The 25,842-nt window shown below is 41.4% G+C and overlaps 1 protein-coding gene across 10 annotated transcripts in view; it reads right to left on the minus strand.

The window, feature by feature from the left end:
- Positions 1–359: 359 nt before the first annotated feature.
- Positions 360–25,842, minus strand: part of PELI1 (pellino E3 ubiquitin protein ligase 1) — a 47,150-nt gene continuing 21,667 nt past the window's right edge. For 5 of the 10 annotated variants that reach the window (XM_042795963.1, XM_042795967.1, XM_042795960.1 and 2 more), the window contains 6 exons: positions 9,229–9,370; positions 7,972–8,101; positions 6,296–6,397; positions 4,096–4,293; positions 3,795–3,983; positions 360–2,772 (listed from right to left, as the gene is read on the minus strand). In XM_042795963.1, coding sequence (XP_042651897.1) covers positions 2,206–2,772; positions 3,795–3,983; positions 4,096–4,293; positions 6,296–6,397; positions 7,972–8,101; positions 9,229–9,370 — 1,328 coding nt within the window. In that variant the 3' untranslated portion in view covers positions 360–2,205. Of the gene's footprint in view, positions 2,773–3,794; positions 3,984–4,095; positions 4,294–6,295; positions 6,398–7,971; positions 8,102–9,228; positions 9,371–15,466; positions 15,567–19,115; positions 19,288–25,842 lie in introns of those variants that run through there. The other 5 variants (XM_042795964.1, XM_033006582.2, XM_042795966.1 and 2 more) reach the window with 3 other exon arrangements.

Consider the following 25,842-nt stretch of genomic DNA (forward strand, 5'->3'; position numbering starts at 1 on the left):
AAGATGGAACCAAGAGCTCTTCGCGTTTTCGAAGAGCCCAGCCATTTAGTTCAAGTTTTTGCTTCTATTTCATTATTCGCAACTGACTCGGGGAAGAGAACATTTAACTATGTCTCCTGAACAACAAGCTCACCTTTGTTAATGTAGGGTTAAATATGAGACATACTGAGACGTGACAGGTGAAAGGAGCCATTCAAATCCAAGACCAGGACAACATGTAAACTCTTTACAGTTGCTTCCTTCTTGCGATCTTAATCCACATACGCAGAACAGACACCGTAAGGGAGAGCCGAGGGGCCATCTCCAGCCACCTTTCCCATCTCTCGGAAACAAAGCAACAGACAATCCCAGAATTTCTATTTTTGAAAAGTGTTTACTCACGTAGTTTGAATAAATTAATTTGCAAATAAAAATTAAACTACAGTATACTATAGTTGGAATAAAATGATTAGAACAACTACAATACAGGGATTTCTTGCTGCATAAGTTTCATTACTTAATGCATATAATCTGGAAAATGTCAATATCAGTTATATTTCTATGGAAAGGGAGTAACAGCAGTTACTTGTACATGACAGCTGACTGAACTTATAATACAGGTTTCCTGACACATGCATTTCCTGAGTGAACCAAACAATATATATAATTTCTTTTTTAAAATGGAGAAACAGTTGACAGTCAAAGTAAATAATTCATGACATCTAAGCAACATAGGTCTCTCTTTAAACCAAGAAAATTTTAGAAGAGCTTCAAAAGGAAAAATTAAAGCTATGCTATAAAGTACAGAAATTTGCTACCGTCAATTATACAGTACGTATTTTGGGGGGGAAAAAAAAAAAAAAAAAAAAAAAGTATGAAGCTGGCCAAAAAAAAGCTCAACTCGATCCTAAAAAGGTCAGGCTGTGCATTTGCCATGAAGCACGGTGGGTTAGCAGCAAAGCTGGATGTAGTGCACTGGCCTTTTCTGGTGGGGAGAGGGAAAGGAAGGGGTAGGGAGGGGAAAGCAGAGAGAGCCCACGACCTAGAGCGCGCCGCAGCGGGAGCACACCCGGCCGCCCCGCAGGAGCCCAGCCCGGCGCCCCCCCAGCTCTAGCTGCCCCCCCTCTCACGGGTCACCCCCCGGCCCGCACCCCCGGGGTAACCAGGCTTCAGCTCCGCGCCGCGCGTGGCGTTTGCAGCTCGCAGCAGGGCCAGGGGCCGCGGCAGGCAGCCCCCGGCCCCCGCCGAAAGGCCCAACAGCCGACGGACCAGCCGGGCCTGTGGCCCACTGGAAAATTGCTCCCTGCTCCCCCCCCCCCCCCCCCCCACCTCCCCCCTCGCCCCATGAGGCGAGGAACAAACTGAGCCTTGTCTTTCAGGTTTGTTTAACGGTTAACGTTGGGCAAACCCTCACTAATGCTAAATAAAGAGATGTGTTAGCGTGAAGGGAGAAAAAAAATCCTTAATCTAGACTAAGTTGCATATTCAAAGAGTCCGGTAAATATTCTCTTCGTAACCAGATCTTACGTACAGTCCTACCAAAAAGACATTTTAACAAGTCCTTCTTAGCTACCTTTCAACGTGATTAAAGCGCACCTTTATGCCGTCGTAATTTGCATTAGCTTTGTTTAAAAAGCATTTAAACTATTCTAAGAACTCAGTATTTTAGATTAAAAAAGATTTTTCTACCATTTCCATCTCATGTTCTTCTCCACCCAGAACTACTCTACACATCCAACTGCTGGATGTAACACACTATGACCATGCTACTCTCTACACATTCTACGTATTTTCAATAATAAAGATAAATAGAAAAGAGTTAATATACACGTGTTATTTTACAATGTTTGCATCCAAGCTGTAAACTAATGTTCTTTACCCTCCATATACAAAAAAGAATGAAACAGCTTTCAAACACTGTGGGCATGTGATTCAAAGCCATTGAACGGAAGGCATCGAAGTTCACTCCACACCACTTCCTTCACCTCTTCAGAAGTAGTTATTAACTAAAAAAAAAAAAAAAAAGCAGTTCTCCCCCTTCACCCTCCGTTTCTTCCACTTTCAGACTTTTCTCAACAGAGAGGGATTTCGCTGTCGTAACAAAACCCCCCCGAGTTCTTCATCTTAACGCAAACCAGCGAAGCCCAGAGAATAGGAAAACCGGTTGATTTAAAAATCAGAATCGCGTAGCTTATCAGTTTACTGCAGTCCTGGGTAACACGTGCGTTAGTCAAGAGGTCCCTGGAAAATGAGTCTGATGTAACCTTGCTCCCCAGCCAGCTGATGTGCACAGAACGGACAGGCTGCGTGAAAAGTGTGAGTACCGTGAGGGAGAGGAATTTGGGACCAGTATGCAGTTGTCTTTTCCGAGCACACGTGCCCGCACGGGCTGAACGCGTGGGTTGGAGGTCCCGCGTCCACATAAAACCCCGCTTCACACCCCAGCCAGAGGGGCACGTAGGGGCCGACGGAGCGGCACATGGGACACTCCCGATCCTTGCCGTCTCTCTCCTCTTTGTTTCCCCAGTTGTGATAGCCGTGGACGTGGCCACAGTTCAGATACACCCACGGCTGCTTTTCGTCTACGACATCTTTCCTCTTCATGCTGGGGAATGCCAAGGTGTTAAAACCCACGGGACACTGGGGCCTTGCTGCGTTTATTTCCTGTCTTAGGGCCTCCAGGTGCTTGACAGTCGGAGTGCGGGAAAGCCCTTCCGCCGTGCGCCACAGCAGCGTTGCTCCGCACAGGTCAATCAGAGAGCCGTCCTGGAGCTGGTTCGTTTCGTTCTCAACCTTGTGACGGACAAAGAGAACGGGAGGTGTCACCAGAGGTTATCTGAAGAGTAACACAGTGCGCTTCCCGCAACGCAAATCTGCCCGGAAGATCCGGGCAAAAAAATTTCAGGCATCTCCTGACTGTCCTACACAAGACGCCTGCAGAGTGCCCAGTGTTAGCTTCTCTCTCCCCTCCTTTAAAAAAAAAAAAAAAGGGAACACAAACCACAACCCCCCCTCTCAAGAAACCCCCCCCCAATCCACTTTAAGACAATATCAATGCGTATGTTAAAAAAAAAATTAAGGTGTGAAAAGCTCCTCAACTCCATCCCTACAGCAGTGCCAACCACGCTACCTGAAATGCCTCGAGGAGGAATGGCACAAGGCAACTTTTATTTAGTCCTCCATCACATTTTAGACTGTTTTCTTCTAACGCACCTTTACACGTGGCTTTCCTCTCCTCCAGAAAAAGTCAGATGTTACCACTCCTAGCTAAATGCATCAATTAAGTGTTCATGCAGCATTCCTTTTCGCTAAGAGATCCCAAGTCATACCAAGACCAAGCACCACGTGGAAAGGTCGCCAACGCTTTGGCAACAAGAGGAAAACTCAGAACGCCAAGGTGGAAATGGATATCCAGGTATACAGGTGTGTGTCAGTAAAACTGTAATTAATTATTCAACAAAAAGGGAGAGTGGGAAAACCTTAAAATCGAACTCAAGAAGGAGAATCAGGAAAATGCTCTTTAAGTATGACCGAGTTTGCTGAAGAGCGTACTAGACTGGCAACTCAATTTGGGAGAGCAGCCTAGTTCTGCAGTTAAGCACTAATTTGCAGATAAACCCTATCAGTTATTCAGGTTGAGCAAGACACCTTCGTGTATCAAGACAGACACGCATAAGAAGTCAATGTGACTAATTACAGAGGTGACATCTACACTGAAGGAGGCAGATTCCAGCCTCTGCTTGTGCCCGAGTTTCACCCCTTCAGGCTGTACCCATTTTAAACACGGTGCGTGAAGCGTCGGTCGCTACTTTTACCATTTTTCCCCTCTGCTGAGCTGATCTGGTTTCACGGAGGCTGAACACATTCCCACACACAGATATCTCTCTCCACACCCCTGGCTTGGAGTCTTCCGTAAATCCATTACGAGGATGCATAACAAGAACTCCATTTGTGGTTAGTCCATCCATTTGCCCATCTGATGTCTTCCACTTTGCAGCTTTCTCCTAAGAGAAATTACATCAATGAAAACTTTTAATTTGGCTGAAGTGGAGCTATGAATTAGTTTAAAAATAAGCCTGCACTGAACTCAGTGGAAAAAAGAAAGAGTTCCCTTACCCCAAGAAAGATGTTTTTTGAGGAATCAAATCCTGCAGCATATATTCTTGCTGTAAAAGGAGGGTTACGTTCACATATGATTCTGCAGGCAAACCTTGATATAGTGCTCTGCACGGACTGTGTATCTGAATTACTCTGACTTCCAGGAACTGTATCTGTCACGACAAAGTCTATAGGACTCTCCGTTGACCGACCAATCTGGAAAGGGGTTAAAACGACGAAGAAAAAAAAATAAAAAACAAGCAAGCCCAAAACTCTTTAAGTTTGCCTTTGTGTCTAGGAATATGCAAACTCAGAACATTTAGAACTGATCAAGAAAAAAATCATGACGATCCCATTTGAAGCATTTCCCTCCACCAACCTAAATTTAGGTTTCTAAAGCCTAATCTGAATTGATGAGTTATCCCACCTCCATGTGACCAAAGTTATTCTGAAGGCTGAGTACTGCCAACCGAAGGAAGGGGAAAGAAAATGATGTAATAAAGTCAATTCTGAGACGATTTCCCATTGATAGGCCTTCTCATCAGAAAGGTTACACTCAGGTCAGCCAGACCAGCTGCAGCAGTGCCAGAACAGCTAGGAAACAGCAGTTAGGTGGAAGAAAAGTGATAGTCACTTTGCATGCCCAGAATATTCTGAACAATGCCAGACTAGGTGGAGGTGTAGATGTAAGGAAATTAGAAGATGTGAGCTGACTCTCCAGCTCTGGCGGGGGACTGAGAAGCAGCAAATCTGCCGGGGAAAGACCAGGTACAAAATGTTTGTGGCAGGGAGGGGTTACATTAATGTGCACAGAACACAACGAGGGTGCAACATCTGACTACAATCGGGTTTTTTTTTTAGTAGCTGTGCCTTCTTTTCTGGTTGCATGCAAGAATGAGTCTGAGAGTCCATACAACCGTACCGGGTTTGTCAACTCATCTTGTCCTTATAAAGCACGAAGAGAAGTTATATCCCTCTCCCAAATATCCATGTAGCCAGGTTTAAAGCCCACTTACACTCTACTAGCTTTCGCTCACCCGCAGCTTTCAGCCCCTTATAAAATAGCTGGTTTTATTAAAACGGATTAACTGCTGGGCAAGAGACCCAAAAGCCTGAGGTACTTTTTTGGTGAAGGCTGGCGAGCTTTCACGAGACTGAAACTGCTTTGTCAGAATGTATTTTTCTATTGCTTCTTGTGCAGGATAACCCATCGGTACACAGGGATTGCCACTGGCAATTTTAGAGCAGCATACATGCCACAGCATGCCCGAGGAGAGAACGCTTACACAAACAATAGCTTATGCTGCAGTTAGTTCATTAAAGCCCTTTTGCTCTGTTGTAGGTATTTGCAGTTGCATAGCAGCTTCCTCCACCACTTACCGACGCCTCCCACCTCCTCAGATCCTGCAGTGGCGTCACAGCTAAGTGCTGTGACAGCAAAACTCCTCGCCATAAATTAGTGACAACAAAAAAAAAAAAAAAAAACAAACCCAAATCAACCCAAGATCAGTTCAGGAATCAGAAGGAACAAAGCACACAACCCCCCCCACCCAAAAAAACCAAAACCCTTCCTTTTGCGAAAAACAGGAAACAATTATAAGATATGAGTGAACGCCACAGCTGCAAATGTGTTTGTGGTTCCTTCTCATACATACAGGAACTGCAAAGTTGCTCTGAACTGCCAGCACATCAGAAATGGGCCTCCTCCCTCCACATTTCTCAGCACTTTATACTTATTTCTGGGTTTGCTTAAAGACCTTAGGGGTGTTTTTCAAATCCGTTGTGTCAAAAGCTTTCCTGTATTTTCACATTGTATTTCTTCCACCCTGTCTCCAACTGGCTGATCCCAAGTCCCTTCATAAATGCTAGAAGCGAAGTTTCAAGTGCTTAAAGAGAACTGTGCACCTTATTCTTCATTTTGCAAGGAGGGACTAGGTTACGTGACTTCCAGACCAGCAACCAAAGGCAAAACCATAATCCTGTGCATTAGTCACAAAAACCCCAACAACTTTCACCCCTGACCAAGCCTAAAAGAGATGCACAGATATACAGCACAGCCTTGTTCGTGTGATGGCTTCGGGAACGAACAGAATAGCAAAGTGCAAAAAGTGACACATGCAAACTTTTGGGTCTGAAGGAAAAAGCCTGGTGAGAGGATGTCTTGTTAGAAACTACCCAAAGCGAGAACACATTTATATTTCATAATTACTTCACGTACCTGGAACATATCTGTGTTGCTGTCATGTGTATATTCAACTACCACCGTCTGGGCCCGAGACAAAGTGTAAGATATGCTGTGTTGGTCCTTATTACTTATTGCCTATGGAAAAAATGCCAAATATTATTGAACCAGTGAACAATAACTCTACTGAATACAGCAGCAGACAGTAATATTACCAGGTTCTTGTTCTGCTCAATTAATGCATTAAGGCAGATGGTTGTTACTGACACACCTGTAGTTAAACTTCACAAAAACCAGCCCTAGCCATTAAAAAAAAGCTGCAGGATTGATTCAGCAACAGACCAAACTGGTCTCTTCACCACACACTGCAACAAAATACACGTAACCGAGACATATTATTAGTCATGCTTCATGTTAGAGCAACACTGGCCTTAACACAAAAGAACAAAACAACTGAGTGCAAAGGCTAAAAATGAATCTAACACCTTCATGGCCTTCTTAGCCTGAACTTCTCCAACAGTGAAATGAGGACAAAAAGTCAGGGACTTCATTCTACAAATGGGATCCGAGTTCATACTAAAATCGGTGATGATTAATAAGATATAGACAAAAAAAAAAAAACGTAACAAGTATTGGTAGTAAACAGGGTAAAATGGAGAAAGTCAGCACCGGTTGAAGAAGTTGGAGCAAAGTAATCTAGGTTTCAGTTTGTTAGTCTAGATTTTCATCCTACTACCACCTACTAGGAACTGAAGAAACACTCTTCTACAAGTGCTTCTAAATAGTACTTCCTCGAAGACCGCAAAGAATTAGCAAAAATAAATGCTATTTTCACAGCTCTCCTATAAATGTGATACTATTACAAGAACTTTGCTTAGCAAAATGCTTCTGAGAATATTTTGTGCCATTCCCTGAATTTAAGAATCGATATTCTTAAGTGTCAAGGTATTTAGGGAGTCAAACACTTAACACTGCTGTATTTGTTTAAGAGCCTGATCTTGACACTGGAGATCTCTAAATCGCCACTAAGCATTCTCAAATTCCATTGATTTTAGTAGAAATGCTTCATTTGTTATTGAATATAATTGCATATATGCATATACACTCGAATCACTGCAATACAGAAGTACGAGTTTTGACATGGAACACAATTCAACTTCAGGACCTAAGCCTGCCCTTTACTGCTTCTTAATGGGAACTCTGATTACAAGCCCTATAAAACATGCCCTGCAAAACCCACCTGTCCTCATCCCCGGGATACTTCTACCCCTTGGATGGAGTAGCAAGTACACACAGAGCTCTGGCAAAGGATCATTTAAAAGTCAGCCTCACGTGAAGCAAAGTTAGTCCTAAAGCATGAGTGAGTGCGAAAACAGGAAGTCTAGAACAGATGTCTGCAGTGAGTTTGGAAGAAAAACAAAATAGAAAGTGTTTTACATGACTAGCCTGTGCCCTGAGCATTCATGTTTCAAAAATAAACGTTTTTCTTTCCGGACACAGCAAGGACTGGGCACCAGATTTGTTTGGCTGAACGGTTTCTTGCTAACCCTGACAGGTACCAAAAAAACCTTGGATAAACATGAACTATTCTTTTCACAGCCAGAACTTCATGCTTTTTACATCATTTCATCTCAGCCTAACAGCACTGGCTTCCCTGAACTCTTCAGACAGCACCAGGAGAAGTAAGACTTCACTAGCCAAATGGAGCTTACCTTTGCTGCTTGAGGGGTACAGGCAATATGCACAGTGCTAGGTTTCACCCCATTTGCCTTGGGCCTTTTAAATAAAGCAAACCTACTTTTTCTTCTTCCTCTATCTCCATTTGGGAGAGATCCATTGTACCTATCAAAAAAGCACAGAAAAAGAACCAAGTCCACTTTCCCGTATTACTTAGCTTCTCATGAGATACAGCTGCACAAGAACTTTCATTCTAAGCAAGGTCTTCTTAATTAGTATGGCATTAATAATTACAGATTTCCAATTAATCCCACATAAATCTGAGAATCGATAAACACACTATCAAAACATGCCCACATAATTCCAGTATATGCACACAGCGCTCGTAGGGCAAGGGATGCTACCCAGATTAATCTCAAATCTACTACTGACAAGACAAAAAGACTAAGGCCCCAAACATGAAAACAAGTAAGGTTGTATGCCTATCTGTATCTTTATCTCTAAATGATATATTCACACCGTAAATTAAAGATTCTAAATATTCATCAACTAGTGAGAGATACTCTCTCTGGTGGAGAGCTAGTATTTTAGAGAATTTCAACTGAAATAAAAACCCATAGGAAATAGGTATGCTGTCCTCCAAGACTCCAATTTAATTCATTAGAAAACCCTCAGACTCTCACTTTGAACATGTCAACACAAACAGGTCAGCTGGCAAAACTTGCTTGATTAAAATCTTCTGTTTGCACTTGGATATTACAGTCAGCTACCGCGTTCTTAACAAAACTTTCATTTTACTTTAAGTCCTAGGGAACCTCTCCTTCCACATTATCATGTTAGTCATCTGTCTTGGTACAGCCTGGAACCAAAGGGGAAACCCTTCACAAATTGGCTGCCTTTGTCACGAAATGCTTCCCTGGGAAGAACACAAGAGCTGAAAACCAACTTACGTCTGCTCAAAAGTTTAGCGTCCTATCTCCATGCTCATGCTGTCACAAAAAAGTACGCACACTGCCGTGCAATTTTCCAATATATCACATTACGTGTAACACCTGGTTGCCCCTGAAAAAAGCAGCCCTCCCTCCGCTCCCTCCCTTACCTGAGATCAGCTACCAAAGAAAAGCTGATCAGCTCACTATTCAGTTACACGCTCACTAGATACACTGCAAAAGAGGGAGTTCGGGTGGCAGGTTGGGGGGGCCCATCTCACAGCAACCTGCATTTTATCTGCTTTAAGTGCACCCTGCAATTCTACCTTCATTCTCGCTTCCAACCAAGACACAAACACTTACCCCAACACAATCAATTCACCATATTTTACTGGTGCTTTTGATGGATGATTTTCTTGATCAGGAGAAAACATGAGCTTAGATAATGACTTCTCAAATTTCAGGTCTCTGATCAAGAGTTGTGGCACACTTTTTTCATTATTTCCTGTAAAAACAAAGATAAAATTAAGCAATAAAAGATAAAATTATTTGAGTTTAAGACTTAAATCCATCAATTACGCAAACGTGCACACTTGTCTGATATAGCAGGTACAACATTTTGGTTTTTCCTTATTTTGGTTTTGCTGAAGTCATTTTAAAAACATAAGTATAAAACCATGTCAATTAAGGTTGAACTGCCTGGAAGAACTACCAGATCACAAAAAAACCCAACAAGTGTACTTAGAAAATTCCAGTATGGCCATGGTAAAACATCCACAGTTGTTTTCCTTCATGCTAGCTCTTAGTATAAATGGTATGTAGCTTCACGTAGTATGTTTGGTTCAACTGTCATGCAGTTAATCCCAAATAGGGATTAAATTTAAAAAAGGGGAAAAAAAAAAAAAAACCACAACAAAAAAACGACAAAAACCCACCACGAAACAACAAAGCAAGATCAATCTATTAACCTAGAGAGGTAAGAGTTATCATGGAAAGGATCTGAGAGCTTTCCAAGGAATTTCTGGATTTACAGATGGAAGGAAGTTGTATGACAATTTGATATCGAGTCTACCATACAAGTTTGGGGTGTGCAATGTGATCTCCCATGTTTAACCAGAGACAGAAGTGATACAAATAGCTGTTTGAAGTAGCTTTTCCAAGGGAATTCCACATAATTTTAAATGTAAACAGTCTCTTGAAGTACAATTTTTTGTCGTACTTCTGGTTTGAAGAAAAGTTCACACTAGGATTTTTTTATAGCTTCTCGTTAGTAGCATTTCCAGACATCTCTGACCTTCCTATAGATAAAGCCTACTCAACAGAGCACTTGCTCAGTAAAGAATAAAGCTGATGCCAGCCTGCCTGAGGCCTTCTTTAACAGAAAGAACATTCCCTCAGTCCTTCCAGGTAAGTTTTCACACCAACTCAAAAAGCTATTTTTTTTTTTTTGACCTGATGGTTAACATTCTGTCTTTGTGCAAATACACATTTTGGCCAACATAACATTTCATTAATTCTGTCAACATTGTTCATGACTACAATGCTGTATCTCCATTTTCTTCTCTCTCAATTAGACAGTAGATATTAGCAGAAAAGATGTCATGATGCAGATTTTATCTTTCCCCATCTTATGTCCTAACAACAGAGAAAAGGATGTGGCAGTGCTTGACACCCTGCTCATGTTTATTCAGAAGCTGATGCAAAGATCCTTTTTACTGACCTGATCTCTACCCTCTCCCGGTCCCTCTTTACTCCTTCAGAGAGAAGCTTGGCCTTCAACATCTCTTCTCGATCTACCAATTTCTTGTTCAGCACAGATATGTTGATCCCCACATGAAATCAGCTCACAGTGCTCTCTGAAAATTCAGTATGCTCCTTCGTGCTTTCTTGCATGCTATCTCACATATATATCCCACGTATCTTTGGAAGGCTTCATACAGGCACACACAAAGACATCTTACTGTCCTACCAACTTTGCTGTGATGCCTGCAGAACACAACCAGGTGGCTAAATCAAAACCTTTCTTTTTTCCTTGCATTTCTCATTATTTTCTAAATCTCTTCTCCTTTGCTCTCAAGTCTGGGTACTGTGGATTTCACAGTGCTTGAAATAAGAAGCTAACTGAAGACTGTCTTTGTGGTTAGCACACACATAAGTAACATTATCACAAAGGGATCCTGTCCCACAGCTAGATGTGTGAGTGCGTTGTAATAATCCTGATCTGCATAACACTACTGTGAAATGCCCGAGTCCCATCTACACAAGTTACACCGATGCATTTTTTGTTGCACAAAGTGGTGTGCGTTTTCAGCAGGCACCTATCCTGGCTCAAGCCTTAGGGGAGCCATCATTTAGCTGGTGCAGAAAGTGCCTGTACTGATCCAACAGGCCCCATCTGTCACACAGGAATAACAGCGGCGGCACAGGAGAGAGAAAAGCAGTATAATTTGCTCCGAAGCATTTCTGCTGACCCTCGTGTAGCAGTTACTCAACTGGGATGCTGAGGGTACTTGCTCTTGTAGGTGGGGCCCATAGTCTTGCCTTTAAAATTCTAAAATGAAGAATTTAAAACAAACTTATATGAAAACGTGACCTTAAACTACTCCTATCGTGCCAGCAGTCGTAACACATCAAAGTGGAGATTGTCCCATTTGATAAATAGAGCCCCACAACATTAACTGTATTCAAAGTTCTCACGTTTGCCATGGCCATCTGGGGTCTTCCTTGCCTCCTGGCATCACAAACCCACCCTGGAGCACCACACCAGCAATCCTCTGAAACCATGTGCCTTTGAAGACACTGTAGGTGGTGGTTTACTGGCATTAATACTAAACTATCTAGCTCTGAGTGTTTAATAGCACTTGGTTCTCTAGCCACATCTCCTTTCTGAACTCATTCTACTTAAGAAGCGAGTATAAATCTTAAGCGCTTACCTGTATATAAAAATAAGGATATAAATGTATTTTCCATAAAGTATCTTTACTATCAACTTCAGCATTTCTTGTTTTGTTTTATTTTAAAATCTCCTTGCATTATAGCTGCTTATATATTCTCTTCTAAAAGCAGCTCCTCATGTTTTAATCTCCTCCCCAAATGATTAACCCATTTTCTACTTGAATATTGATCTCCTCAGAAGCCACTCCCCTGCAATTCAGTCTTCTCCATGTACAACTAATTTCAGTTTGGCCATTGCATTTCGCACGTGATGCTTCACAGTTCTTTGCTAGAATGCATAATGGTTGTCCTTTGAATTGACATTTAACAACTCAGAAGAAATACTGCTATGTAATCTATAGCACCGCCCATTAGGACAGAGCATAGGACTAGTAAATCCCATGACATGGCAAAAAAAGATTAGAATAATATTAACCCGACACTACAGTGTTTGATAAAGACCTAATCCATTAACTATGAGAAGGTGGGAAGGGAAGCATTTTGCCATTAGTACTAGAGAAGGCTTGGTGTAACTTCTCCTCTGTTCACCCAAGTGAACCGTTTCATCAAAAGTTGAAGAATACATGTCCCGGTCAGCTTCTAAGTCTCATTAAAAAGGAATTACACATGAACAGTTAAAGGAGACTCTGCTTTAAAGTTACCTGAACAGGTGGCCAGTAACCTCCTCTTAAGAAATAACTGAGCAGAAACCATAAAAGGGGCAAACAGTTCCAAGGGGCAGACTTCAGCAGTACAAGAAGTTAACTAGAAAATCTTGGTATAAGGAAGAGTGTTCAACATCTAATGCTCAGCTGCCCCTTAATACATTTTTTTGTTTCACATTTAAAGAAATCCAGCCAAGTTTATTTTGGGACCAGCACATATGATGGAAACCCACTTCTTATTTGACTTAAGGAAAGTTCAAGGAGTTAGAAATCTAGAGCTATCATTAGGAAAACAGCTTGCTCCTAGATTTTTTAAAAAAGCATGGCTTGAATATTTGAACTTGATTATTTTTTTTAAAACACGTCTCAGAACCTGTATGAGCTGCACACACCAGTTTCACAACTACTAATACCACCCAGTTAACTTCAATTCAAACACATACAAAATTCAGTGTCCCTAAAAAAAAATATATATATATATATGCAATTGGTGCAACATACCTACTACTTCTCACCCAGTCTGATCTGCCTCATGCACTGTATCCAAAAGGAAGACTCATTTCATTCCCAGAAATAAAAAAGATTTATTATATTCTTCTAATGAGGTCCCAAAGGCTAGCCCAAGTGAAATTTGACATCTGCAAATAAAACTCAAGTGCTGTCCCACTGGATATGAGTCTAATAGGCCACAGGATAACATCTCCACTCCTGAAACAGAGCAGGCTTATGGATCACTTAAAGCTGGATAAAACATTTAAGAACTTACAGGAGGGAATGCTCTTGAGTAGAGATGAAGGCTCCACTAATTTATGTAATGGGCCTTCTCTTATACTATAACCTGACTAGTTTTTATTCCTAGAATACTAGAGGACACTTCTTGGAAGTGTTAGGAGAGGCTAATTAAATACATTTAAAAAGAAAACCTTGGCCCTGAAGTGCCAGTATGTAACTAAGGAACTGACTGCTTGAACAAAATATGCTCAAGTTAGATTTTTGCTGCTTTTTGCAGCAACATCTCCAGACACTGGTAGAATGGGCTTAATTGAAGCAGGCTTTGAACAACTGCTCTGAACTCCTCCAACCACCTTCGATGCTGCTGAGGAAAAAGGTGTTAATTACAAGATCCCAGCCCAACCAACCTTCTTCCAAAATCACAGAACTGGCAGCAGCGAATTTTTCACATCAAGATCTCTGCTTCTGCTACAGAGACCAAAGCCTTAAAAAGCCCTACCTGTGCACTGTCCTGTACTAAAGAACTGAAAATATTTTGTGAGTAAAGAAACTTGCACACAGAAAAAACTGTTTTGGAAAGGCGATACTTGGTTGGGTATGAGGTGAGCACAACTGTTTGCAGTTAGCACAAAACCACCATGGGTAGCAGTTAGCATTTTTCAGTCTCAAAAATAAGAAACTGGAACAAGAACTCACGAACACATAGTAACTTTTTAACACTGGTTCCTCTGGAGGTGGGACAAAGCTCAATGAAGGTAACTTGCAGGGTACTGTCATGTGCAACTGTTTTGAGGGACTGGAAAAAGATGACATCTAAGCTGAAAAAAGTATTTAAAATTTGTTTTAGGAATGGAAATCCAGTTTCTTACAAGCTTTTTTGGTCTTCAGTATTCACTTCAGTCATGGAAGGCAAAGATTGCTATGGCAGAAAACAAGGCATGGGTTTCTGATTACACTGAAGTAGAAGGAAAAGCTGTATCATTGTACTCTCTCCTGTCACATTCAAATATTACCCTCTGAATCTAGAGGCAGACTGCTCTCCAGAAGACCCTGCAAACCATGCTTCAGAGTAGATGAAGAGTTTAAGAATCCACCCACTTTCACTGAGCATGCCATTTTCAGTGGGGGACAAAGATTTAGTGAATTTGGGTTGCTTTTGAACTATCAGCTTTAGCTTACCAGCCATCCTCAAACACTCAGCTGCCTTTTCTCATCATGAGACTCATACATGACCAGTCTTTGGTGGCTTCAACAGAAAGTCCTCAGATCTTGGTTGCACTAAGGCACAGCACCTCGTGAATAAGTTCACTCTTTAGTAGACCAAGTACAGCTTTTGGAATTGCAGCAAGAATAGCAGTGTCTTAATGGTTAAAATGGGGCAGGGGGGAAGGGAGAACATAAATTCAATGAGCCCAAGCAGAGATTCATTAAACACTCGGCTGTGAGCTAAAAATACTAGAATAAAAGTCTCTTTGTAATAAATTACCATCATTTTCTAAACACAGAGCCAGCATTATAGGCTGCTAGCAACTGTAGCTAGTGCCAGACTAGCCCTTTTCTAAAATATTGCATTAAAAAAAAACCCACTTTCACAGTATAAAAAGAAGTCCTCTGTCAATGAGTATATTAAAATAAAAATATGCTGATTCGGATGCAAAAGTTGCATTCCCCCCCCCCCATTTTTATACTATTACCTTCATTACATTTTATATTTACATATTCCAAGGTTTGATTTCTCTGGCTTTTAGAAATAAAGCACAAGACAGCTTGTCTACTGATGTTTTTATTTTTATACTATTTGCTATTTGTAGTTCTCCATTTACTATTCTTGCAACTCTCACATCCGGCTCTTCCTTCAGCAATTCTGTGCTAAACTGAGGGGATATGGGCAAAATGTAATCCAGTCTGACAGATACGCAGTGACAGGACAAGAGACAAACAAAGAAACTGCAACACGGAAAATCCTGATTTAGCTATCAGGGAAAAAAACAATCCAGAGAGGCTATGGGATCTCCATCCTTGGAGATATTCAAACCTCAGCTGCATGGGGCCCTGAACAACCTGATCAAAGGCAGTCCAGTCCCACTTTCAGTAGGGGGACTGGACCAGACAATCCCCCAACCTAAATTATTCTAGGAATACAATTAACTTTAGAAAGACCAACACAATTTTATCAAGCAACTGAAATATGCACCTTAGGTGCACTTTTGATCACTTAGACATAAATTATGAACAACTCCATTACAAAAGAAACAAAATTTTATCCTTACCCTTCTGAGATTCACACATTACTGTCTATAGCTTTATTTCAATTTAAAACCCCATACTTCTCTTCTTCAAGCAAGAATTCACATTGGAGGGTGCAGTTACCTGACAAAACACAAGTAGGACCCAAGTTTGCCAACATCCATTTACACATTTACACATTTAAGGTCTTTAGCACTCCAATTTCCACTAAGCAATCTTGCGACTTCAAGATCAGAAATCAAACTCCTCCGAACACATGCACAGTTATTTCAGTGCTGCATATTCTCTTCTATTGTTAAGTCTCACCCCTTCAAAAGCAAAATCTTGATGGCCAGCTTTAAAGGACCAGAATCTCAAAGTTAAAAGTCACTGTGAGACACAAAGGATCCATGCAGAATACTAGTCTCTCAAGATTAAGGTATTTGCAAGCATGGAAGAAGGAAGAGGCAAAAAGTAATGCGAAAGTAGTAAAAAAAACCCCAAAGTAATTCCCAGCAGACTGACTTCTTGTTTGATTACGAGTCCCCATCAAATCCAGGTTGCCAGATTTCACAAACAGTATCAATGATGTTACTGCTGATCTCCACTGGTGTGAGCAATAAGGAATCAGCCCCTTGCATCACTACTTCTGAAAGGTGAGACAAGGATTGAGAAATCACTTTCTTCTGCACAATGGTTAAATCACCACTGGAAAGTTACTCCCCTTTAACTGCTTTTTCCAGCAATCTTTTTGGCAGCTTTTATTAAAACAGTTTTTACTGAAGCAATCACCTGGGTAAAAGAGCATGCAGAAGAGTTCGTGTTTATCAACCATAGTTTTCACACTTCTCCCAGTTTCCAGTTAAAAATAAGCTCACATTTCCTTCACACACATACTTGGAATTTTAAGTTCAGCAGGTTTTATACTCCACTTTCAAGATTAGCCAGATTCGATCTACAGCTTGCATCCTTCACTGCAGATGCACAGTAAAGGAACAGTGATGCAGCTGTTATGTATTCAAATTGCACTGTCACTTTAGATAAGTAGCCCTACTTTACCTTTCTAAGCAAGGATAATTAATTTTCTCCTTTCTAGAAAAGGGAGTTTTTTCAGCACCAAAAAAAATATACAAATACGCTTTGGGAGTGTGGACAATCAGTCCAGTTTTTGCTTTTGTATGGCTTATTCTTTCCTTAGTCTATACTGTTTGCCTTTTCTTTTATAACCTCTGAATAAGCTTAGTTATCCACTCTATACACAAGAGTGTCTTATGATATGAAAGAATTGAAAATAAGACAACAAGCTCTGGAATGAGTATCTCCTGCACAGGATATGAAGCATAAAACAATGCAAACAACTATCTGTTGCTGTGCCTTGAGAACATCTGTAAAAACTCAATAGAGGGGGTTTTTCATTCTCAAACAGAATGAAAGCATCTCTTTACCACAGACATCTGTCATCAGTAGGCTGGTCATCCTGAAAATAAGTCATACAAGAGTCACAGCACCAAAAAAAAAAAAGAAAAAAAAATAAGCATATTGCCAGTAGACACTTTGAAAGGGGCATTAACTTGACACACAGGAGCAAGCCTACTGCTTTGCACCAAGGCCACAGCTAACTTTTTCCAGTCTAAGAAAGAGCAGTTTTAGTCAGATTGCCATCCAGTATCCTGCTTCAAGTTCTGTTTCAGCCTCAGAAGCAAGTCTGAGAAGTTCTCAGCAATTTTAAGAAAGTCAGGAACAGCACTGTGAGGACAAGCATCCTCGTTCAATGAACAAGGCAAGTGTTTTAGAACAAGACTTCTATTATAAGTACCTATATGAAAATCTGTATTTTATGACAGTACTCAAAAATAGCATTCCTGTTCTGAAGATGGAAAAAAAAAAATCTAAATACCCCTGTATTTCAATCAGACCTCTGCTAGCTTCATTCCTGTTATTCTGAATTGCCACCGATGGGATGAGAATATGGCTGGGCATATTAAACCTGGAAGATTTATGTAACTGCTAACAACGCACTCCGACAGATTGACAAAAATCAATTCTGAAAATATTCCCCTGGTAAAAAAATGATAAAATCCATCATTTTTTTCAGTTAGAAAAAGTAACAGCTGATCCTCCCCTGAGGAAACCACGATAGCCTCCTACAGGTTATAAATGATGTAATTCAGACTGCGTGTGGGAAGCTGAAAACATTTGTCTTTTAGCACAAGGTGTCTATTTTAAAACTGTCACTGCAATATTATCTATAACCTTAATTAGCTGAGAAAGTTCTTCACCAGTTAAACTGCTGCATTTGCATGCAGTCTACACCCCCTTACCACCCATGTCCTCCACGTCAGCTTTCGGATATACCAGTGACAACTCACACAACCTCGCAGTCGGCAAAGCCCCTCCACTCACGGCCCCTGAAGCAAAGGCCAAGCACTACAGGTTGTGCTTGCTCAATCAGCTGAGCTACCTGTGCAAGTTATTCACACGAGCTACTTCAGAAGATTAATTTGCAGCTTTCTACATCAGTTTCTGGCTGCACTTGCACTTTGGCTGTTACTACAAACTCGGTATGTTTTATTAAGAAGGGATAGTTTTGGTTTCATGCTCAGATTATCAAATGCAGATTATTTATGTAACCTGTAAAGTATGAAGCCACAAAGCAATATGACAGAGGCATGCTGGTAAAACAACTTTAGGTGTTAACTAGCCATAGCACTATCTATTAGTATCTTCAGGGAATGCCTTGCAAAATTACAAGCATGGAAAAAAAAAAACTTTGTACAATACTGGTACAAAGTGGCAAAAGTACTGTCCTGATACAAAGAAACTTTGCAGTCACCATGCTTTAGAATTATCCTCTTTACTGCCTTTAGACAAATTACACAGTATTACCTTGAAAATAAGCAGTCCCAACTTCATTGCAAGCGGGTGACAGAAGCACAACTTCCATATATAGATTAAGAGTTTATACCAAAACAGAGGCATTTTATTTTTAAAAGGGCCGTTAAGCACATAGATGGAGCTGTTTATGCTTTGATGACTGAGCCCAGGGGAAATCTACTGTCTGATGCACCTGAACTGAAATACACAGCCAAGGACCCCGTGCTTGCAGAAAACCACAATGACTTCTTGTTCTACAGATCTGAACGTTTTGCTCTTTATGAGCCTCTGACTTCCTGATGAGGCAGTTTACGTACCAAAGTATCAGCTAAATAGGTGTTTCTATTACACTAAAGCCTTTTCACATAGCATACTGCATCATCTTGCAAAAACGGGAGTTACATTTAAAGTCTTTTTTTTTTTTTTTCCTTAACACCCCCCACTTCCCCCCTCCCCCCCCCCATTTAGACAGCACAACTATTTAACAGCTCTATGAGAAATTCCCCTTGGTATGATTTTGTTAGGTAACACGGACAGTTCCAAGGCATTTTGCAATGCACCCTAAAAATGCGAAGCAACTGACACTGCTTACGAACAAGAAGCATTCATTACACTATGCACTTTGAATGTCTCTTCCTATTTTAGGTGGAAGGGTAGCCCACAGACACACTGCCTGTTCTCAGATTTCCTTTCGGCCACAGCACTGAACTATCTTTCAACTTCCCACTGAAAAACACTGAAAAACGGAGGAAGCTTTTAGAAGAGAGACAAACAGTAAAACAACTAGAAGCGAACGGTGATGGCATGCAGAGCACTTACCAGTATCTTTCTGTCCTTTCAGTATTTCTACGCAGTAGAGATGAAAAAAACCCACCCCTTTGATCTTGTTTAAAACCAGCCAAAATCCACCAATTCCTTTAAACCCGCAGCAACTGCCAGACTGAGTGCCTCTGCTCTGTGTGCTTTTACTTAAGCTGTGGGTAGCGCCTTCTGACTAAAGAGGGGCTGGCTCTGCCTTGCGTAAGCTAGGTAAACACCACTGCGCCACACAGCATTGGCTGGAGTCAGAGCCTGCATCCTGCTCACCGCTCCATAAATTCACCCATCTCTGGCCCCAAAAAGGAAAAAAGGAAGTGGAGGGTGTGCTGAGCATGATCCTGCAGCCCAATTCCCCGGCAGCTCTGTGGATAAGGTTCTCAGAGAAACACTGATCTACTTCCTTCTCTGCTTCTCTTACATAACTGTACCCATGCATGCTATACCCTTTTTTTTTTTTAATAAAAAAAAAAAAAAAATCATAATTTATTAAGCCCAGCTAGCTTTCCTCACCTCCCACACAAAAAGTGATTTCTTAATACAGTGAGAATTAAACCAGCAGAAACTCTTCAGGCATCGCTATCCCATTTTCACTAATGCTCCAGAATCAGACACATGACACACCTGCAGACACCACCTGTGTGCGCTGGACTCCCATGGCCAAGCCTGCTGTAACAGCTCATTCCTGTAGGATGCACATTTAGAAAGGCAAATCTGCATGTGCCAGACCAGGTTCTGAGCTCATTTCTTATTGCACTAACATCAAAATCACTGCATCAAGCCAGTGGGTGGGATAATTTAAATATCTGAGCCATAAAATGGTGATCAAGTTACCACAGTTTCCAAGTTACTGCCTCTTAGAACTAATCATGCAAATGCTGTGAGGCTGCTGCAAGCTTGATATGACACAGAAGCTTAACCTTTACATCAAGTTTCACATCACAGTTGTAGTGGGCCGAGAAGGTGTACACGGTTACCCTGGCTCCAGCGACGTATATGCAGGCTGGTACCTTACATCTCCAACTTCTACAGGTGAAGACTGCTCTCTCCTTGGCTTGCCACCTCAGCTGTGCAAGCACAACTTTACGGACTGGTTTCCCTGATGTGTCCACAGTTTTAAAAGTTGGTTTACCTGCTCGGTTGTTTTTCAGCTGGATCTGTTTCCCAGTTCAGCTCACTGCATGGCCGTGCAGTCATACTGGTAGAACCAAAAGGCAGAAGGGCAGGCACATTACTCAGCAGCACTCAAAGCTAGGCACTGTTGAATGAGCTTTTTGTTCGTAATGCTGGAACACAGCATAACTTGCAACTCCACGTAAGTCAGCTTCACTGCAGAGAACAAGGGGAATCCACACCTGTTTTCTCTCTCTCCTTGTCCTGTACTCCACAGCCAACCTTCCCCTAAGTACTACCATAAGGCTGTCCTGTTACAGGATCTTGTCACCTACCTGAAAAACTCAGCAGCAGAACACCCTGCTTATTCTGGATAATAAAACTATACATAGGCTCAAAGACACTTTCTTCGCCTCCTATCATAGATTACTAAACACAGATATCACTTTGCTCCACAGAAGTGATTGAACCACAGCTGCTGAAACTGAGAAGTGCTTGGAGAAACATTAGCATACAGGTGCTCCCTTGTTCCCACTCTTCTGGCCACCAAAAAAATCTCATGCTACCGAATACTGATCTGAGATGGTATGGTCATTATCACAACTATCAGATTACCAAACTGGTAAAGGATTTGGGGAAACAACAAAACACACAAACCCCAACTAGTTTAACCCAAATCATTTTGCTTATCCGTTTGTGTGTTTATTCTGTAAACCCACTATATCAGTGCAAGCGAGGGGACAGGAACCTTCTGAATCAATCTCATCAGTAAAGCCAGAGACTCATCAAGCCACATCTTGAGATTAAAGTTGAGCCTTCCTCCCTACCAAAAATCAACAGCCTCACACTACTGGCACACAAGCCTAGCTTTTCCACTGGTAACTTGCAGAACCTTAAAACTGCACTTTTTCCTGTGTTGCACGAGTTACCCAACACCACCTCCACTGTCACCTTCAAGAATTTTATACCTCATCCTGGCCTATACAAGGTTGGCAGCTTTAATATTATTTTAATCAGAGCTAAGAGTTTTGGGTGTGCGGTTTGTTGTGGTTTTCTTAAAAAAAAAAAAAAAAAAAAACACAAACAAAAAAAAAACCCACATCAGAACTGTATTAGTATCACTTAACACACAGATATGGCAACAAGAGTATAAAAGGTGCTCTGTGCTCAGGTATTTAACTGTGGTGATAAGTTACATTGGTATGACCACTTCTAGGTTGCATTACTTTTCTCACACAAGCCATGACACTTGAGTTATTCTGTTTTGAAAGTGTTCATTCTGAGAAGCAGAACTTAAGACTAATTTACTTCTCGAGCTTCTTTATTTTTTTCATTTTACAGGTATCACCATTCAGAGTCCAGGTTAAAAAGCTTGAGGATTACTTTATGCTGCAGCCACACAAGAAGCTACAGTGAACAACTGTGGGTGCATACGCCTTCTATTGTCCTACCCAGCCTCCCACAGATAACAATCCTTATCTCTACATCCCACCTGCCTTCCTATTAGTGACCCACAGTATTCTGGAATACAGTCTTCTGCTATCAGGCAAATACACCACATAATGCCCTTTTCATAGTTAATCATGCCCCATCTGAAAGCAGGTTTTTGGAGGGCTTATTTTGCCCCTAGCCACACTGCTGCTTGGCTGCATCTGAACCTCAGCCTACAGAGTTTGAACCACTTTGTCTCCCTGCCTGTGTTTACTCACAGCCATGCTCTACTCAGCTGTTCTTGTGTCAACATTGGCCCTCACTTTTATTAAGAGGAGGGCTTAATGATTTCCACTCCACACAAGAACCCTGCTCTGCCTTGAAGACTGAAAGCAAATGCCTCAAGCATGCTGTCTCTAGGCAAGCTATCTGATTTTTCCTGGAGCAGAGATGCTGCCGACCATGCCAGACTAAAACAATGAAATCTGTAGCACTGCTAATTTCATGAAGTGATGCTTAACCGCAGGGGAGGTTCTTCCCTTGAAGCTGTTAAAGAAATAAAGGGCTGTATCGTCATGCTCTTCTATCTGACTCATGAACAGATGCTGTACAGTTTGATATAATTACATGATTTCACATGACATTCAAGATGAGATTTGAAGAAGAATGCATTTCTAGCTATATCAGTTAAAAAGAGAGCCTTGCAGATCCAGGCAACAGGCAATGCTATGTCCTCTAGCATGCAGACAGCCGAGAAGCCTCAATGACAAGCTCTTCGTCCTAGAGTTAGCTTGATCAGTGTATTACAGATAAATTTTAAGATGAGCATTTTAAATATGTCTGTTAATAATTTTATTTAACAGACAGGGAGTAGAATAAAAACCCCACACAGGATAAGTGCTTGAAATTGCTACATACAGGGTACAGAGGAACAGGCAAGAGAGCAAAGACTTGGAAGACTAGGCTCTGTAATGGTCCCAAGGGGGAAGTACATTTGTACACTCAATACCGAAGGCTGAACACGTACTACACACCATCTTAATTGCTTCCCACAAAGTCAGTGGCTGAACACTGATCAAGCCAATGACACCCAAAAAAGAGAAATACTTCATGTGTTGCAAAGCATTAACACTGTTAGGGGGTTCCCCGGAGTCTAACCCCAGGAGCACAGGGAAAGAAGGAAGGAGGGAAGATTACTGACTTGCCAGCCCCATTAATCTTTCCTTGTGTTATATCACATGTTATCTCTCTGCAAGGAGTTCCATGTTATACAGTTAATAAAGTCATACTACAGTGTTTTAAGGAGATTATGGGGTGGGGGGAGCAGCCTGAAGCCAAGAACACGCTAATTAGAGTATACAATAGAAATGTTAATCAAATAATCTGCAGGAAGAAGAGGAGGGAAGGAAATGACCTAATCCCCTGCCCTACTGTGCGGTGCCTTGTGGCAAGAACAAAATTCTCGTATGGGCTGAGCAAACAAAGGTCCATTGTTACAGCTACAGCTTTCAGAGAAGAATACTTTTCTGCATCTCAAGTTTCTGTAACACGAAGGGTAGATGGTACTTTACAAACTCTTCCACACCAACCACTTCTGGAAGGGGTGAGAGGGGCTAAAAAGATTTGCAAGACAGCTGAGTAAAAGATCTAAGTAGAATCTCAAGTTTTTAAGGCACAGCAAATTCTCCTTCAAAGGGATCTGACAACTCTAAAATGTCTGTCATCCAACAACGATGGGGATCCTTAGGCAACCGTGGAGCAATTCCTCACTGAAGCTGCAGTAGCCTAGTTAGAGAAGCAACAAGTCATCTTGCCGAAGAGGCATTTCCCGTGACACGAGTCATACTTTGCCATCAGACAAACCTAATGAGCATTTCTTACGGAGTCCTATTATACCAAGGTCTTTGTGTGCCTGCTCCTCAGGTCCACCTGGGAAGCCCTTCTACTCAAGGACAGCTTGTTACCATCAATCCATATCCCATCCTGCAGACTGAAAAAAACAATTGGCCCTCTGTCTTAAGTTTGATCTCTGCTTTAGTAGACACACGTGGCTTTTACCACTGTACCAACTCAGTATTTTCAACTTCTTCAGGGAGAGACACCCATCAAGGAAGTACATGAAAGATTTCCAATCCTTGGACTGAGAACATATTTCATAGTTAACCTTACTATAAACTGAAGGACTCTCAGGCAGGAATAAAGAAATACCTACAGGACAGCAGGCCTACTGACTCTTACATGCTTCTGTGTTTCCAAGAGGCTGAGTCAACTCCTTTCCTCATAAGGGACTTCACAGAATCACAGGGTAATTCAGGATGTCATTTAGTCCAACCTCCTGCTCAAAGCAGGAGCTAGCTTCCCGGGTATTGAGCTCTTACTCCAAGAGACTGGGAGCTTTAAGTATGAAACGGCCTCTCAAGATGCACATTGCCTCAGGAAACAGGAAAGGCTACTGAATGCTGGAAAACTGGAGATGACAAACAGTCTTACAGACCAGTCTGGAGCTTCGTGTTTGTTCATAGCCTTCCTATGACTGTTCGATTCAACATTTGCTTAAAATAAAACAATTGGCAGAAATTACTGCAGAGAGCTTGTTGTAGCCACACCAAAGATTGTTTGGGCTGATTAAGCACTTGAAAGGGTGAGACCCAAAGCATACCCTGTGTTTTACAACACCTTCACAAGAGAAATGTGTCCCAATAAGCAGTCTGGCACTGACACTGCAAAACTCACAGATTCAGAGCAATTGTTGTCCGAGACAGACATTGAAGAACTGAGCCTTAAGATGGTCCTCCACCTGACTTCTCAGGAATAGCCTGAAAATTCAGACATGCTGGATTCCTAAAAATCCAAGACTGAAAGTATGATAGGTAAGGCATCATCCTGAAGAAAACACATTCGTTTCCCAAAAGGTCAGACTGATGTAAGCCATCTGCTAAGTCAGAAACACACAGATGTAGCTGCACCAGGCTTCTTTCCAAGACAGTCAACTTGAGTTTCCCAGGTACCTGAAAACAGCTATTGTGAAAGATTTCTTCTGAAGTTCTCCAGGAACATTTCTGGATCTTGAAAACTCTGCAAGCCAAATGCCGTATCTGCAAGTTCAATTCACCTACGCCACGCACAAGCACTTCCTCAAAGAACTTCAGCTGTAGTCTTGCATCCTTTGAACAGCAGAATTTAGATTCACTGAGCTTCAGGTATTATGGTTTCCCTTAAATAAAGGGAGGTCCAATTTGAATTCATTTCCAAGACATAGTTTTCCTGCTCCCAAAACTTTTAAGGTACCTTCTAGCAGAACTAGCTAAACCTGCATTACCTGAAAGTTTTCATTCCTACAAAGCTAGATCCTTTGACCATGGACTTCTTCAGAGAAAGTTAAGACAGACAATTGCTAGAAGTATTAACGCATCTTTGCCTCACTTTCAGTGATGAAAAACATTTCACACAGATTAGTAAAAAAAAAAAAGGGCAGAAAAATTATTCAGTTATAGAAATTCAGCTATAACTGGCTGTCTCCCCACACTCACAATCTAGGAAAAAAATAAATCTTAAGAAGGACAAAGTTTAAAAACTATTCCATACAGTTTCTATTCAACTCCATCACACAAACGGGTATCTTAAAATAACCTTTTCACTCAGACAGGTTGTGAAGCACAAAAGCTATGTTCATCCAATAGAATTCCCCTCTGCTTTATCCTAAATTCCTCACCACACTGTCACTACACTCTTGACACTCACCATTTTTACTGTAGCTCATCTGCATTTCCAGTAAAAAAGTGCTGGATAACCTCCACACTGCTTGTCACCTCTGCGAGTGTCCCAAGTCTAGTTCATACCTGAATGTTTTGTAACTCACTGCTAATAAGTGTACCATCTTACTATATTCTTCTTCCTAACTTCAAACTTTGGACAGTCTTTACATAAGGCACAAAACTTGGCCCTTTCTACAGATATCACCTCCAGCATTTACATATAAAAGCATATGACCTACATACCTCTGGATATCTGTCAGAGGTGTGCCTACTCTCTGCAAGCCAAGTGTCAGGTGTTCATAGTGTCTTGATAGAATATATTACAGCCCCATACATAAATGGCTGGTTCAGCACCTCAGTTTCCTGAACTTTTGACATTCAAGCATGTCTTATTAGGAATATTTTAAATAGCGTTCAATGAGCACAGGTAC

The sequence above is a fragment of the Tyto alba genome, unplaced genomic scaffold, assembly GCF_018691265.1.
Source record: "Tyto alba isolate M040663 unplaced genomic scaffold, T.alba_DEE_v4.0 Super-Scaffold_22, whole genome shotgun sequence".
Lineage (NCBI taxonomy): Eukaryota > Metazoa > Chordata > Aves > Strigiformes > Tytonidae > Tyto > Tyto alba.